The 17,365-nt window shown below is 49.2% G+C and overlaps 1 protein-coding gene across 1 annotated transcript in view; it reads left to right on the top strand.

Moving 5' to 3' along the window:
* The window catches only part of MARCHF5 (membrane associated ring-CH-type finger 5), a 350,016-nt gene that overhangs the window by 208,201 nt on the left and 124,450 nt on the right, over positions 1 to 17,365 (top strand). Inside the window, exon 5 of the mRNA XM_078643427.1 lies at positions 13,451 to 13,617. Coding sequence (XP_078499553.1) covers positions 13,451 to 13,617 — 167 coding nt within the window. The remainder of the gene's footprint in view (positions 1 to 13,450; positions 13,618 to 17,365) is intronic.

The following is a 17,365-nucleotide window of genomic DNA, read 5'->3' as shown; positions in this document are numbered from 1 at the left end:
ACCCTGCCCTTAGAGGACTGAAAGATCTACCTAAGAGGTGAATTATAGGTTAAAAGGGCAGTAACCGGGATATAAGGTAAACCTTATATCTGAAGTGAAAGGTCCAAGCTCCATTTCACGCAGACTGCAATGGCAGTTCTGCAGACACCGTTTGCATGGGCTCCCATGGGTGGCATAATACCGGCTGCAGCCCATGGGAGATCCCTGGTATACCAATGCTCTTGGTACCTCAGTACCATATACTAGGGACGTATAATGGTACCCCAGAATGCCAATTGTGGGGTGTACAAAGTACTTAGCATAGAATTTACAGGAGAGAGCACTGCCACTGGGGCCCTGGTTACAGTCAAAACACACTGACACCAGGCAAAAAGTGGGTGTATCTGTGCCAGAAATATCCCACTTTCCTACAGCAGACACAAGCATCCTTATTGCCGAAAGTTGTGACGCCTTTCCACATTGGTCAAGCCATCACCCTGACAGAGTTCTATGCTCTGCCTCACCCCTCAGAGGAGGAGAGACTACAGCGCTTGAACCACAAGAGAGCGCGGAGCTTTTCATCGATCATACCAAAAAAACAGGTGGACGACTGCTGGGGTGAAAAACAAAAAAGCAAGACCCTACAGAAAAGGGACAGTTCCCTCTGCATCAAGATTTGCTATGCATTGGCCAAAAAGCAGCCTCTGGAAGTACTGAGAACTCATTCCAGCAGGGCCAAAGCTGCTTCCACTGCATTGGCACGTGGAGTTCTTTTCTGGACATCTGTCAGGCAGCTACATAGGCGTCATGCCATTCCTTCTCTAAGCACTACGGTCTGAACAGCCAGGTTCGCCGAGAGGGGCATTTTTGCCCGCTCTGTCTTAAATTACTTTTTGGTTTAAGCCAATTCCCGAATCAGAGGTACTGCTCAATTATCTTTTCAAAAGGTGAGGATTCTGCAGCTAGAGGTCCCTATCAGAAGAACAATTTACTTACCTTTGGTAATGCTCTTTCTGGTAGAGACTCTAGCTGCAGACACAACACAGACACTCCCATCCTTCCTGTTCTGTGAATTGAGCTCCATCCGTTAATAAGCTACCAAACCCAGGAACCTACACACTAACCAAAGCCAGTTTGCTGTTGGGATGTCTGCGTCTGGTGGTGCAGACAACCTTGAAATCAACGGACATCAACATGCGGCAGTGGCACTGATATGGGTCCACATGTAATTTCTGGAACAAAACAGCGTCCGTGCAGAGTCGCACAACACCACCCATTGGCGCAGAGGCACAGCTGAAAGGTTTCCAGATCCAGCGTGACGCCTGAGGAATATTGAAAAGGTGAGGAAACTGAGATTAGAAGGTAAGTAACTTCATTATTCTCACAGCAGAGTTGATTATATTTTGACAAAGGTAGGAGACCTAGCAGGATTTTGTGAAGTAGCATACATAAATAGGTTCCTTTTTGACAACTCGCTGTTAGCCATCCCATTAATTCAGACAGACTAGCCTGAAAATACCACTGTGGAGACATAGAACGAATACTTTATGTGATAAACCTTTTATCTTGCACATAAAAGAATACACTAAACAGTTTCCAAGAAACAGCAAGGCACTGGAAATGGAAGCTTATAAAGTAGCACTTAGAGGGAAGTGCATATCACAAATCACTGGGATGAGGATGAAATTAGAACACACCCTGAAGACACAGAAACAACACTATCGTGCTTTAAAAGGGGGTGGTGGTTAACCTAGATAAAAGGAAATTGATGGACACATAAGAAAACTTGAAGACGCACAGACCAAACCAGACAAACATACTCTTACCCAATAAGGACAGAGATGTCATAGGGAGAGAGACAAGTTGAGTTGAATGTTGGCCCTGCTATTGAAAATAGAGAACCCACTCCCTCCCTCCCCCTTCACACCCACACACATGAACAAAGGCTATGCTAGTAGGGGAAATTCTCATCAGTGAGGGGATAAACAAGAAATGTTAAGAATACCTGGTCAAGAGTTGCACACAGACCAACGTAATACCAAGGGATGAAATTTTGGAATACTTTAGATTACCGAAGCCCGCGGAAGAACAATGAAAGTCTAGAAGTCCTCCTAACTGCAGATGAAATTGAGAAAGCTCTTTGGGATACAACAGAGTAAACTTCATGACCAAATGGTATACCCACCAACCTGTTCTAGTTATTACCTGATTTGAACCTAGACAAATCATTAATGATCCTTGAGAAAGCACATCTGGTGGGAATGCTGCCTCTCTCCTTGAGAGCCGTGCTGATCAGACTAATCCCTGACGGAGATAAAGAGCTAATATAGCTATCACTGTATCTCCTACTGTTATTTGGGCTTTATTTACCAGAATGACAGGTATTGTCTGTCTTCCCCATGAGGACCAGTTTGGCTTTATTACGGTCAGGAGGGCAGTGCACAATATCAGAAAGCTAACACACATTTTGCACACTCTATAACCGTAGAAGAAGAGTCCACTGTATTGGCATTAGATATCTGAAAGAGACATGTTAGTGATAGATTCCTTACCTTAGAATATCCCCAGGCGTCAGACTGGATCCGGAAAATTTTGCGTAGCAATACCCCTGCGCGCCGGCAGATGTCGTCCGCAGCTCCGCGTCCGTCGTCGGCGTCGTTAGCGCTGGGATGATGTCGTCGGAGTACTTAGACGCCGCCCATGTGCGCTGACGTCAGTTCTTTTTTTCCGCGCCAGCTAGCGCAGATCCGGAGAAGCTCTACCCCTTATTCATTCATTGACTAAACTTTTTTGATCTTTTGATCATTGCTCTTTTCGAGTCTTCGACTCTGACGGTGCCGGTAGGGATGCCCGGGTTTAAACCCTGTTCCAAGTGCGACCGACTGATGTCGGTTACCGACCCCCATCGCCGGTGCCTGAAGTGTCTAGGCCTCGACCACGACGACCGCACCTGCTCCGACTGCCGGGCCTTGACGTCGAAGGCTAGGCGGGAGCGGTCCCGCAAGCGGCTCGAGCTCCGGCAGTCGGCCCCGCACCGCTCAAGGTCCCGGTCCCACGGGAGGTCGAGGGACCGGTCGCGGGGTCGGAGTACTCGCAGCTCCGGGAGTGTACATCGGTCGTCGGGATCCAAGTCCTCAGGTAAGAGGCATGAGAGGTCGGAGAGGCATCCTCGTTCCTCCGACCCACCCCGACGCTCGCACGATGCAGCCGGGGGTTCGGGTGATACCACCTGCGCGGCTCCGACTGAGTCGCAGGCGTCGCCGCCTGACCCACACCTTCGGGTCCCTGGGCATGACGCGACGCCGGAGGAGGTCGAGCGGTACCTCATGGCCATGAGGTCCCTCCCTTCTCAGCCGGGTCCCGTGGCGCCTCCGGGCCCAACGGCCCCGGCTGGAGGCCCTAGCGGGTCGGGTGCTTCGGTCCCGGCGCCACAGGACCTCACCGGATCCGGGTCGTCGCCGGTCGACCTCACGACCTCGCCGGCCCCGCGGGTGGTGCCCCTGGCGCCCCCTGTGGACGCCGGCCCAATGTTCCTTTCGGTCCGACTCTGGCACCGGAGCGGCGCCGCTTCCGACGGCCTTTGGAGATTTTTATTTCCATGAGGAGGCACCGTCTGTTGACCCTGTTCTACAGGATATGGGTGACGAAGGTGATTGGGAGGGGTCTGAGGACCCTCTGGCACAGGAGTGCCAGTCTCAAGAGGACTGGGCATATGATCTTGGGGAGGCTAGTGGTATTGACACTTCGCCAGACACTGGATTTTTCTCCCCTCCCACCGTGGCTACGGAGGAGGGGGCTGCTTACAGCGTAGTGTTGACGAGTGCGGTCAAGGCCTTAAAAGTTGAGCTCCCCGTCGCAGCTGTGAGGACTAACCTCCTCACTGAGGTCCTTAAACCGCAGGCAAGCTCCAGTGAGCCTCTGCTGCCGTTTAATGAGGCCTTGTGTGACGTTCTGGTGGGCACTTGGTCCAAGCCCGCCACAGGTCCGCCTGTGGATAGGAACGTGGCCAGACGCTACCGCCCGGCTCCAGGTGACCCTTGCTTTTTGTCCACCCATCCCACCCCCGAGAGCCTGGTCATCCTGGCCTCTACTTCCCAGACCGCATTCCCGACGGCCCCGCCCGATCGGGAATCCAAGAGGTACGAACAGTTCAGGAAGAAGGTGTTCTCGTCCCTGAGTTTGGGACTGCGGTCTGTCAATATCGCATGCCTCTTGGGCCGCTACACCCACACTCTGTGGGACACGGTCACGGACGTGCTGCCACAATGCCCGGAGGAGGTCCGGGCTAAACTCGCCCAAGCCCTTGCGGAGGGTCGAGATGCAGCGCGATATTTGATCCGGTCTGGGATGGATACCACGGACTCACTGGGCAGGGCGATGGCAATGACGGTGACGGTTCGACGCCAAGCCTGGTTGAGGACCGCCAACTTTTCGGCCGATGTCCAGTCCACTCTTCTGGACATGCCGTTCAATGGCCGTCGCCTCTTTGGCGACAAGGCAGACCATGCGCTTGAGCGTTTTAAGGACTCCAGGGCTACGGCCAAGTCCTTGGGCCTCTCGGCCACACGGCAGCAATCGGGTTCCTTTCGTGGCCACGGAAGGGGCGTCCCCACACGAGCTGCCAGCCACGCACCGCAGAATGTTCAACAGCGCGGTGGCGGCCGTGGAAACCGCCTTAGCGGCGGTCGGGGACAACGGCGAGGCCAGTCCACACCTCCCTCCGCAGCACCTGCCTCAAAACCTTCCTAGTCCGTGTTTTCAGGCCCATGTGACGCCAGTGGGTGGCAGGGTTCGCCATCACCTCCTCCACTGGCGCAGTGTCACGTCGGACAGGTGGGTGCTGCAAATCCTCCGAAGGGGCTACTCCCTCCCCTTCGAGGCGTCCCCTCCAGCCATGCCACAGCAATTCCACCGCGTGTCGGGGGATCACTTGCAACTTCTGCAAGAGGAAGTCACGGCCCTCTTGGCCAAGGGGGCCATCGAGCGCGTTCCAAGGGCCAGAAGTAGGGTGTGGTTATTACTCCCACTACTTTCTGGTACCCAAGAAGGGAAAAGGGGGCCTACGCCCTATCTTGAACCTACAGAACATCAACGGCTTCCTCCGGAAGGAGAAGTTCAAGATGCTGACTTTGGCTCAGGTCTTAGCTGTCCTGGACCCCGGAGACTGGATGGTAGCGTTGGACTTGCAGGACGCTTACTTTCACATCCCCGTCCTGCCGGCCCACCGGCGTTACCTGCGGTTCACGGTAGGCCACGAGCACTTTCAGTTTACCGTGCTCCCCTTTGGCCTTACCAGCGCCCCACGGGTGTTCACGAAGGTGATGGCGGTGGTCGCAGCTCATCTGCGCAGGTTAGGGGTGCCAGTCTTCCCCTACCTCGACGACTGGTTGTTGAAGGCGGGCTCGCCCCAGACAGTCGTCAGCCACCTCCAGACTACGGCCGACCTCCTGCATTTGCTGGGGTTCTCCATCAATGTGCCGAAGTCGCACCTGTGTCCCTCTCAGAAGCTCCTCTTCATCGGAGCGGTTCTAGACTCGGCGCAGTTTCGGGTTTATCCTCCCGAACAGTGGGTTCGGGATATTCAGGCTCTGATTCCAATCTTTCAGTCTTTATCCCGAGTCTCGGTCAGGTTGACGCTGCGGCTTCTGGGGCTGGTGGCCTCCTGCATCCTTCTGGTGCATCACGCCCGGTGGCGGATGCGGGCTCTGCAGTGGGACCTAAAGTTTCAGTGGGCCCAGCATCAGGGCAACCTGTCCGATCATGTCTTGATCTCGGAGGGCACTGCGAGACAGTTTCAGTGGTGGCTCACAGACCACGATTGGGTCAGTGGCAGATCCCTCTCCCTACCCCAGCCGGAGCACGTGGTTGTGACGGACGCGTCCCTCCAGGGCTGGACAGGCCACATGGGAGAGGTGGAGATCAGAGGCCTCTGGTCTCCGGCGGAGTCCCAGCTCCATATAAACTTTTTGGAGCTGCGGGCGATCCGTCTAGCACTGAAAGCATTCCTCCCCTCTGTCCGGGGGAGTGTGGTGCAGGTGTTCACGGACAACACAACCGCCATGTGGTACTGCAACAAACAGGGCGGGGTGGGGTCGTGGAACCTATGCCAGGAGGCTCTGCGCCTCTGGCAGTGGCTGGAACATCAGGGCGTGACCCTGGTGGTTCAACACCTGGCAGGTTCTCTGAACGCCAGGGCGGACGAACTCTGCCGTCGGTGCAGGATGGATCACGAATGGCGTCTGAACTCGGACGTGGCGCAAGGCCTCTTTCAGCAATGGGGAGAGCCTTGGTTAGATCTATTCGCCACAGAAGAGAACGCGCAATGTCATCAGTTCTGCGCGTTGGAATTTCCAAGACGGCACTCGCTCGGAGGCGCTTTTCGTCGCGAGTGGAGTTGCGGTCTATTGTACGCCTTTCCGCCTATACCACTTCTGCCCAGAGTGCTGAAGAAGATCAGGCACGACCGGGCCCAGGTTATCCTTGTGGCTCCGGACTGGGCACGAAGATACTGGTATCCCGAGCTACTCAGCATGTCAGTCGATCCCCCGATTCGTCTGCCTCTTCGGGAGGACCTTCTGTCGCAGCAGCAGGGGACGGTCCTCCACCCGAACCTGTCCAGTCTCCACCTACAAGCTTGGAGATTGAGCGGCGACAGTTGAGGCCATTTGACTTGCCTCCCGAAGACTGTAATTTCATTCTGGCAGCCAGGCGTCCCTCCACAAAGTCGGTATACGCCTGCAGTTGGAAGAGATTTGTGGCATGGTGCACAGATAAGGCTGTGGATCCACTCTCTGCACCCCTTTCTGAGGTTCTCCTCTTTCTTGTTTCTCTTGCCCAGCAGGGCACTGCTCTGGGCACTATCAAGGGGTACCTTTCTGCCCTTTCCGCCTTCTTAAGGCTACCTGATCAGCCTTCCTTGTTCAAGTCCCAATTGTAAATAGGTTTTTGAAGGGCATCACACACATGTTCCCTCCTGTTCCTTTCGTGATGCCCCAGTGGGACTTGAACCTTGTTCTTACTTACATAATGTGTGCTCCCTTTGAGCCGCTCCATAACTGTCCTCTCCATCTTCTTACTTTGAAGACTGCTTTCCTGGTTGCCATCACCTCTGCCAGGAGAGTGAGTGAGCTCCAGGCTCTTTCTTCCACACCTCCTTTCCTCTCTGTTCATCCAGACAAGGTTGTGTTGCGGACAAGACCTTCTTTCCTGCCCAAGGTGGTCACGGCTTTCCACATCGGGCAGTCCATTACTTTGCCCACCTTCTTTCCGCCTCCGCATCCCTCGAAAGAGGAAGAGAGGCTCCACCGTCTGGACCCAAAACGTGCGCTCTCCTTCTACCTTGATCGCACACGCCAGTTCCGGGTGGATGACCAACTCTTTGTTGGTTACATGGGCGCTAAGAAGGGAAAGGCGGTGCACAAGCGGACCATCTCCCGGTGGATCATCTTGTGCATCCGGGCATGTTACTCCTTGGCTAAGAAGGAGCCCCCTGTTGGATTGAGGGCTCATTCCACTCGGGCCAGGGTGACTACCACTGCCCTGGGCCGGGGAGTGCCCTTGCAGGACATTTGCCAGGCAGCTACGTGGGCCTCGCTGCACACGTTTGCAAGACACTACTGCCTGGACAGCCAAGTCCGGAGGGATGGCTTCTTTGGCCGTTCCGTCCTCCAGGACTTTCTGGTGTGATTATTGGTTCGCAGACCCACCACCGGGGTTGGTATTGCTGGGGTATCTATTCTAAGGTAAGGAATCTATCACTAACGTGTCTCTTTCAGATGCACAAGTTACTACTTGTGTAACGATATATCTGTAAGAGACATTAGTTAGTGATAGATTCCTTACCGACCCACCCATCCTCCCCGTTCTGCGAACCGATATCTAGGGTTAAGGTCATCCCCTTTCAGGGCCCTAGTTTCATGGCACCAGTGTTGGTTCTATCATGGCTCTGCGTATCTGGCGCGGAAAAGCTGTGTATCAGAACTGACGTCAGCGCGCATGGGCGGCGTCTAAGTACTCCGACGATGTCATTCCGGCGCTAATGACGACGGACACGGAGCCGCGGACGACGCCTGCCGGCGCGCAGGGGTATTGCTACGCAAAATTTTCCGGATCCAGTCTGACGCCTGGGGATATTCTAAGGTAAGGAATCTATCACTAACTAATGTCTCTTACAGATATATCGTTACACAAGTAGTAACTTGTGCATTGATCCAGTAATTGTATTTATATAGCGCGTACTACCCCTGACAAGGTGTTGAAGCACGTTTTAGCGAGTAGTACGCTACTCCGGAACCCAAGGTGGATTAGTGCTGGATTTGCATATCTGCCTCTTTACCAAGATGCAGGCTTACCTTCTTTAACTAGGTTAAATTGTTGTACGCAGAGCACATGGCGTATTTGCGACCCAATAGTTGAATATCGGATAGCTGGATACTTGATCGAGGTGGACACAGCAAGGTTGTACATAATCCCCCATGTTGTTTGGGCCATCTATGGAGCTCTGGTGTGTGAACTAGGAATAGTTATGGCGCACTGGGTTATACAAATTGGACTAACCAAACGCATTGTGTCACTCTATGTAGACAACACATTGGTTTATTGAAAAGATTCAGTGTGTTATTTTAAACTTCTTACTGTCATGGGCAAATTAGGGAAATTCACGGAGTTAAAATTAACCTGTGGCAGGTCTAAGCTGTTTCCTTTGATAGATTCAAATACCCGAGGACCACACACTCGCAGATCTGGGATTAGATTAGGAAATGACACCCTTTTGGTACCTGCCAATACAAATTACTCAAAAGCCTAATACGTGCTTAGTATTGGGGGTCTTACTGACTGGGCTCACACATTTTGGAGGACACTTCCTATGTTGTTCATGTGAAGAATGTCACTGCGCTGCAGAACTCCGTGTGCTGGAAGCCATTTGGCCTGTTCCCAGATTTGATAGCCTGAATGGTTCCTTGGTCTCGGTGGGAAAACGCAACTGTTACAATGAAAAGTACTGAAGCTACCTTGGTTAAGAGGAGTGTGGGCCTCCCTGCTTTCTTTCTGTATTGTGTGTCCACGCACTTCATCGCACAGTGCACTGGTTCCATGACATTAATAACTCAGCGACAAATCTCCTTGCTGGGACTCCTCTAACTAATGCCCTGCCTTTCCTCGTGTGGATCTTTCCAACCCTGCCCTCCCTCAGCCCCCCAACACCCATGCCCCCCTCCCTCAGTGTTGTGCATCTCAAATGGAAGTTGACTTATTCATGAAAAGTAGAATTTCAACATTTGATCGAGCACATGAAATTTTGCTGTTGGGAGTTGGTCACATCCTCCAGTACGCTAGGCTAGTGCTTACCACCAGCAAGATTTGGACTACATTCCCATAGGCACCTCCTGAAACTAACATAAATTGACAATACTAAATAAGGCGGGGGGAATTAACTACAGACATATAAGCTGTGCTGATACAGGATAGGAAAGGTGACACAGAACAGACGAAAGAAAAATGTCCATAACCACTGATGGGGAGAGAGACTGTGAACAGGGTACACACAATTCCCCTAATGCACGTTTCAAATGAATCCAGGTTCATTATATATTCAAAACTTACATCACCACAAAAATATTTGTGTGGATCTGTAAGGAAGTGGGTTTCTGTTGCAGTAACACCTCCCCCCCACACACATTTTTTGCCTGATACCTGATGCACTTTTCCTTGGTGTGCCCTGGGTCCCTGCCAATCAGGTACCCAGGGCCTGTGTTCCTTCCCTAAGAACTGTACTAAAGCCTATACCCAATTGGCATCTCTGGCCACATGTCAGCTCCTAGTAAATGGTACCCTAGGTACCCAGGGCATTGTGACAAGAGAAGACCCATTAGGGCTGCAGCACTTATTGTGCCACCCTTAGGGGCCCTGTACCCTGACACACACACTGTCTTTGCAGGCTGAGTGTCCTGGTGCAGAACTAAACAAAGAGTCGACATGGCACAAACCCCTGTGTGCCATGCCCACAAACCCACTGCCCTGGGATACATCAGCCACCCCTCTAGCTGGGTTCCCCTATGGCAGTGGTGTGGGCACAGGTGCATGAGCCCTGTGCCCCTACAGTACCCAGGGCCATTCCTGGGCACTGTAAGTGCAGTGATGCCATTAAGAGTATATGGTGCTGGGAGGTTGTCATTACGAACTCCACAGCACCATAATGGCTACACTGAAGACTGATAAATTTGATATCAAACTTCTCAGCACATTAAACTCACACTGATCCAAGTGTGGGATTTAATGTAAAATGCACTACAGAGGGCATCTTAGAGATGCTCCCTGAAACCTAACCTACAATCCACGTCTTGTCTGAGAGGCTGCCTAGGCTGCCACACAGCAGACATGTTGCTGAACCCCTGGGTGGAGAGCCCCCCTCTCCTGGGCCTGCAACAATGCACATCCTGGGACGAGGTGCCAAGCCTCCTCTCCCAGGATTGGCTAGGGGAAGCTTCAAAGGCATTCCGCTTTTGAGAGCCTCTCCAGACCACTTGCTGTACTCAGCAACTGGCCACCACCAGTTCTGACCCCCCCTCTCCCCTTTGGCGGGAAGACTGGCGGGAAACCCTACGTCAGGAAGGGGGTGTGCCAGCCTGTGCCAACTCCACCCCTCAGGTGGGAGAGGCGAGGTGAAGCACGACTCTGGGCTCCGGCCATCTTGAAGATGGGAGCCCTGCCCAATCACAGCTAGGCTCCTGCCCCCTCCCCCGGGAGAGGAGCAGGCTAGGCTAGGTGTTGCCCTACCTGTCACACCCCTACATGTAGTATTTAGGGGCACCCTGAACCTTCCTTCCTCAGATCCCGATTGCAACAACAACAAGAAGAACAAGAAACAAGACCTGCAGTGCAGCTGCTAACAAAAGGACGACGGAGGACCTGCCTGCCTTGAACCTTTCAAAAGACTGGGACTCCCACGAGCAGTGGTTCTGCTTAAACAGCAATGCTCCTGGTGCCAGACAGGAACCGCGAATCAAGCACACTTTGAAACCTCCTCGCCCGGCCTGTGCCTTAGTGACGCAAGACCACAAGGACGTGTTCCCCCCCCCCCGCCAGCCCCCCGCCCGGCGACTGTGACCCTAAGTGCAGTGTCCAATGACCCTCCTCAACGAACCAGACGGTGCCTGCAGCCTCAGAACCAGGGACCCCTCCAACCGCGACCAGCTGAGGGTAAGATTTCCCCGACACCAAAAGACACCCCTGCACCCGGCGCCCTGCGGCTCCCTGTTCCTTCCTTTGGGGTACCTACCTCTTCTCCAAGATCCCAACTTACCTCTCAAAGTGGTGGTCGCACCTGAAGAATCTCTGTACCCGAGTTTGCAGCCTTTGTTCACTTTTTAACTTTCCCAATGGATAACATTGAGCGCCCGACGGCTCAAAAGCACCCTGCACTTAGCCGCCCGAGTGCCGCTGGAAGTGCAGCTACTACTCTACTTTACTTCCCCACTTGCCCTGAGTAAGTGACCAGGAGCTCAGCTCCCATAGACGCGTGGCCTGCTTGCTTGCAGCCTCCAACCAAAGGCCCCATACCCTCCATTGGATTGCATTGGGCCTACTCTCTCTGCACCCGGCTGCCCCCGTGCCGCTGAGGGTGCAACAACTGTACCTTTCTGACCCTGGGAGACCCCTGAGTCTATGCCCAGAACATTAACTCCGCCAGTTGAGTACTTACCTAAAAGCCGATATCTCATTTTCCTTCCATAGGTTAACATTGACTGGTTTCACTTGAACTTTCTTCAAAGTGTGGAGTTTTGAAACTTTAAAAAATTCATCTAAAATCAGCTGAATAACGAATTCCGAAGTACTCACCTGTGATCAGGAGAGAAGCCAGTACTGTACCTTTTAGCCCAGTACTGAACCGCAAAAGTAATTGTAACTGAACTTACCAGTAACCTGCATTTTCTTCCATAGGAAACCATTGACTGTTTTTCTGTGAAATTTCTTCTGTCGATTTTTGCAAACTACAAATATTCTTTAAAAATTGTACCAACTACCAAAACATAATTACTTACCGGTCTTAGGTAGAGGTCTCAGTGCTTAACTTAGGAGTCCAGTACTGGAATACAAAAGTAACGAGAACCTACTTTACCTGTGACTTGAATTTCCTCCCATAGGATAACATTGCTTGGTTTTCACTGAAATGTTTCAAAGTGTCAACTTTGAAAATACATTTATATTCTTGAAAAATCAATACTGTAACCAAAACGCTTTTACTTGACTGTTTACAGTACATGTCCCGAGACTGAATCTTGGATCCAGTCCTGGGGTTAGAAAAGTAATCCATAAAGTAATCAACTGCATTTATCTAGCAAAACTCATTGAGCTCAGTGTTAAATTGTGTTTGAAATTGTGTTGCCTATTGCAACCACTGTAGCTATTGTGTTTACAAAGCCTATTGCCTTTTTGCAAAGTAATTACCTAAAGTCACTCATATTGAGAAAAGTATATTTTGATACCTGTTGGTTCTAAAATACAACAACTATATCTTTTGATATAAAAACATTGGCCTAGAGTTCAGTTCTTTAGTGTGTGAGACCATTTGCTGAATGAGTGTGTACAACAAATGCTTTACATGGTCCTCTGATACTGCCGTACTGCTCTACCAAGCTACCACTTGAGAGAGTAAGGTTATATCTAACTTTAGCCTTTGCCAAAGCTCTAGGGTCTGTGGACTCTGTGCACACTGAACCTATTTATTTATATTATTTTATTCAAAGTTTTATATAGCGCGAACAAGATCTTTGCAGATATCAGAGCGCTTTACAGAAACGAGGGGTAGGGTCAACAAGAGGGTGATTAAACCAACTATTGGGTACAATATAGTAGTCGATAGTGAGTGAGTAGCAAAATAGGATAGCAAACATGTAAAAATATAATACCAGTTTTGGGAACAGTATATACAGAGCCAATTTCTTACAGGATCTACCTAGGTAGAAAGTCTGCATGTGTTAGGTGTGAATCAATGGGAGCTGACTTCCTTCATATGGTCTTGAACAGCCCACAGGTCACTCCGTCCAGGGTTAAAGTGGTGAAGAACTTCAGTGCAGTGTGTAAAGCAGGGCTTATTAGGAATACTTCTCCAAGATGAACTGCAAAATGAAAAAAATACAAGCGCACAGTCCTAATAAAAAGATAAATAGTAGTTCATTGTGTGAGCCCCAGTCCTTGCTGACTGGGCTTAGGTGACTGGGTTTAGATTCCCCCACGGCCCATTAATAGAGCATCTTGAGGAGTGGGATGGGGTCAAATTCCCATTACACTGATTAATTATGGTACTTGTAGAAGTGAAGTTCTATAGTTAGATATGAGTAAAAGAAAGATAATTAGAATCCCAAAACATAACAATGCTTTATAAATGATATATTATGACTGTACTGTTATTATGCTGTTGTATGTTGGTCTTGAAAATGAATATAGATTTTTCTTTGGTGTATTTATGTAGGCATTGGATGTCCTGTTCCTCGCATACCCGCTGAAGCCAACCCTCTTGCTGATCATGTCTCTGCAACTCGGATTTTGTGTGGTGCTCTCGTCTTTCCCACAATTGCCACTATAGTTGGTAAATTGATGTTCAGCAGTGTTAATTCAAACCTACAAAGGACAATCTTGGTAAGATGATTTAACCTTTTTTTAAATGTTATTTATTAAGATTTCAGGTACTACAACATGTTTTTTACGTGGCACACTTGTAATGCATCAATTGAAGTATATGGTGTTGTATGGATATTTATTTATTTCATTTTTCATTAAGGGCTCACAATTTGTTTGATTGACAACATAAAAAAGTTTATAGACATTGTAGCTGTGTGTCTGCATGGAAACCGGATTCTGCATTGAAACTTTGGTTTGATGCATTTCAGATCTCCCTCATTTGCGAAGAAAGTTAAACCTGTGGTGGAGCTTTCCTTATAACTGTAATATCATACATGCCACAGCTTAAATATTTGACTTACTCAAGCTTATATTTACTTAAATCTAATATTTTTGTGGACCATTGAAGAAGATGGCCGCAGGGTAGAGCGGCTCCTGCAGTAACATGGCAATCCCCGGTAATTGGGTATGAAATCATTCCCACAAATGTGGATGGATACAAAAGACTGCTACGTGGTACTCACAAGAAGCTGGGACAGTATTAACAATCCACCTATGCTCAGCATACATTCCAGCCATGCTATACTCTACAGCGCTACAAACCCTGGGGCCTCTCCTTCTGGAGCTACCCATAGCAGTGTTGATACTAGGAGCAGGCCTTAACTTGGTGGTGGACAAGGAAATGCATAGAAGATGGCCTTGCAGGGAAAAAGGCAGGAACGGATGCAATGGGCTTAGTTGACATTTGGAGGGCATTTAACCCAGAGGACAGACTTACATTTTACTTTGATGTGCACCGCAGTTTCTCTTGAATAGATTATATCCTTACTTAACGACTATTTGAGGGACTCCTTGGGGGAGCAAGACTATTGACATGTGGAATCTCCGACCAGTCCCCCATATGCCTGAAATTTACGGGGAACAGTGAGACAAAAAGATATGGTTAGTTTTTAGACCTGTGGTATATAACAAACAAGACCTGTGGTATATAACAAACAAGACATTTGTTGCCTAACTCAATATGAGTACATGTCAGTACTTCACGGGAAATAAAGGAACGTTTGACTTCAGTATCACCCTCTGTGAGGCCTATAAAACCGTAGTGCGAGGTCAAGCAATTTCCTTTGATAACCGGGGTTAAGAAAAAGAAAAGATCACCGATGCAAGTGATTGAGTATGAAATCATAGGACTAGAGCCTGCCTTTGTTTGCTCAGGGGGTGAAAATCAGACTCCCTATTGCTAATTAAAAGCAGGATCATCGAGACCTGATCAAAAATAATGCATGATCCACTTTACACGCCTCACAACATAGACTATATGAGGTGGAAAATAAATCGGGCAAATTATTGGTGTCGCTGGGACATAGGGAACTTTGCAGACACTGGGTTCCGGAGCTGAAAATGGATAGGTGGGAAAGGATCAGGGGTAAAGGAGGCTACAGACAGAATGGCAAACTATTACCAGCAATTACTCTGGTCAACTAACACTTCATCACAGGAAGATGAGATAATTCTTCAAAGACCGCAAACTCACTGAACTTTCACATGACTATAGACCGGCACTATTCGCTGAACTTTAAAATGAAACTGAAACCACAATTAGAGACCCGGAATCTGGCAAAACAGTGGGCCCGAATGGCATGCAGATCGAGCTGTACACATGTATGACCAGCAAGTTAACTACCCACATTCTAGCAATGTTTAAGTAAGCTAAAAAGATAGCCCAGCTGCCGTACGATCAGAGACTGTTCCCCATAGTGACAATACTTAAGGAATTCAAAGCACCTGATGATTGCGCCTAATACAGGCAAATCTTGTTACTCAATTTAGATGGGAAGATCCTTGCGAAAGTATTATTGAATAGGCTAAGTCAACTAAAGGGGGGGGGGGTCAACTTTTTCTGGTGATATGCCCATAAAAAAACGCAAAAGAAATAAGACCATGAAATCCACCATATTTCCTGCCTTTTGAGTGGGAGGCAGGATGAATTGTACATGGTTCAAACCAGCCAAGGTCTGGATTAGTTGGGTAGCCTGGGCACACTTAAGCTCCAGGTCATGGGATCAGTTCAGGTCATTTAGCCATTCTTGTAATTTCTCCACTTCCCACCTCGAAATCCTCAGGAAAATCCAAGTCCAAACACAAACATAAAAAATGAAGCAGGACTCCACTCGATCCCTCCACTGTGACTCCAGAGAGAAGTCGCAAAGGTGTTATGATCATCTTCTCACTCCATCAAAGTTACTGGCCTCAAAGCAGATACCTGAGTTTTGCTCTAACACACCCTGAGTTTACCGAACTGTCGACCCAGCAGCAGATCGATGCCTTCAAAGAGACCATGCTGCAAACTGTTAGTGCCCTTCTCATTTCCTTATACACTCCTACGAGCCCAATGGAACTGCAGGGGTCTCCAGTCCCAGTCAGCTTACCGCTGGTGCGACCCTCCATTGTGCCATCAGTGTTCTCATGACCGAGTACTGGGTCCATACTGACTCTGGTGTAGACTTCAACGCCAGCCATGAGATCCACATTGGTTCCCTCTGATGGCACCAGTATATGACTTCACCATAAAAGATAAGTTACTCCATATATTTATATAAACATATATATATATATCTTGGACTCAATCCTCAATCCCAAATACTTCAACAAAGAAGTAGGCACGGACTCCTTCCAAGTGCGAAAGTGCTTTTATTTAGTTAATCCAAATTGACAAGCTAAAATCTTTGTGCGTGATGCGTTTCGACCACACTCTAACGGTCTTGATCACATGATCGCTCTGCGGATACTTACATTCTTTTAACCTCTTGTGCCACGTGTGCTACTCAATCATGTAAATAGGCAACAGACTTCAGTATTTTTATGTTCTCTTCCAGGAGATCCTCATCAATGGTCATAAGCATTAGAATATTCCCACCCATGCGCGGGACCCCGGAAACACTATATTATATGTGCCCCACATATATATAACCATATATATATATATATAAATAAGCAATTGCAGCCCAATAAACACTAGAGCTGAAATATGCTGTAAAGAATTTCCACCATACCTGAATAACATGCATTAGAAATATGAGAAACAACACAGTTTGTTTAGAAACTGTTTTAATGCTCAGAAAGCAGTAGAAATTCTCATAAAACACTGAAAGCATAGAAAGCTCCCAGGCTGCATTGCAAACACACAGTCTAAAAAGACTGAAAAGCTAACCTGTAGCTGCATGCAATAAACTGACACCGTGCCTTTAAGGCACTCCTGACCCCCAGCTTCCCATCATGCCTCAGGGGTGAGAGTTAGGTCAGTTGTTCTTTCCGGCTCCTTCAGGAAGGATCCTGGTGACACAGCTCCACTCATTTCTGATTTCTGTCAGAAATTCACTTCATTTTCACTACTTTTTTGGCTTACTTCGACGTTTTACATCTTGTCAAGTAAGCATCTGTCTTTTATTGACAATTTGTTTGGCATTTTTCCTTAAAAATGCCTTCTCTTTTTGATACCTGCCCTTCTTGTGGTAAAAAGAAGGCCAAGACAGACACCCATAAAGTCTGTATACTTTGTCTGCCTGAAGATCATGATCCAAGGACCTGTCCTTACTGCCAAACCCTGTCAGGAAGAACTCTGAAGGACAGGGTGAGGATTCGCGTATATGGCCTGGCTCATAGGTCATCCAGACGAAGGTCTCTGGTAAAGAAGGGCTCCAAGAGGTCTAGAACACCTTCTAAGGACAAGACTTCATGCCCTTCAGCTTCAGCGTCGGGCTCGGCG

This window comes from Lissotriton helveticus, chromosome 5_1 (genome assembly GCF_964261635.1).
Source record: "Lissotriton helveticus chromosome 5_1, aLisHel1.1, whole genome shotgun sequence".
Taxonomy (NCBI): domain Eukaryota; kingdom Metazoa; phylum Chordata; class Amphibia; order Caudata; family Salamandridae; genus Lissotriton; species Lissotriton helveticus.
This window is presented reverse-complemented; position numbering and strand designations above follow the sequence as displayed.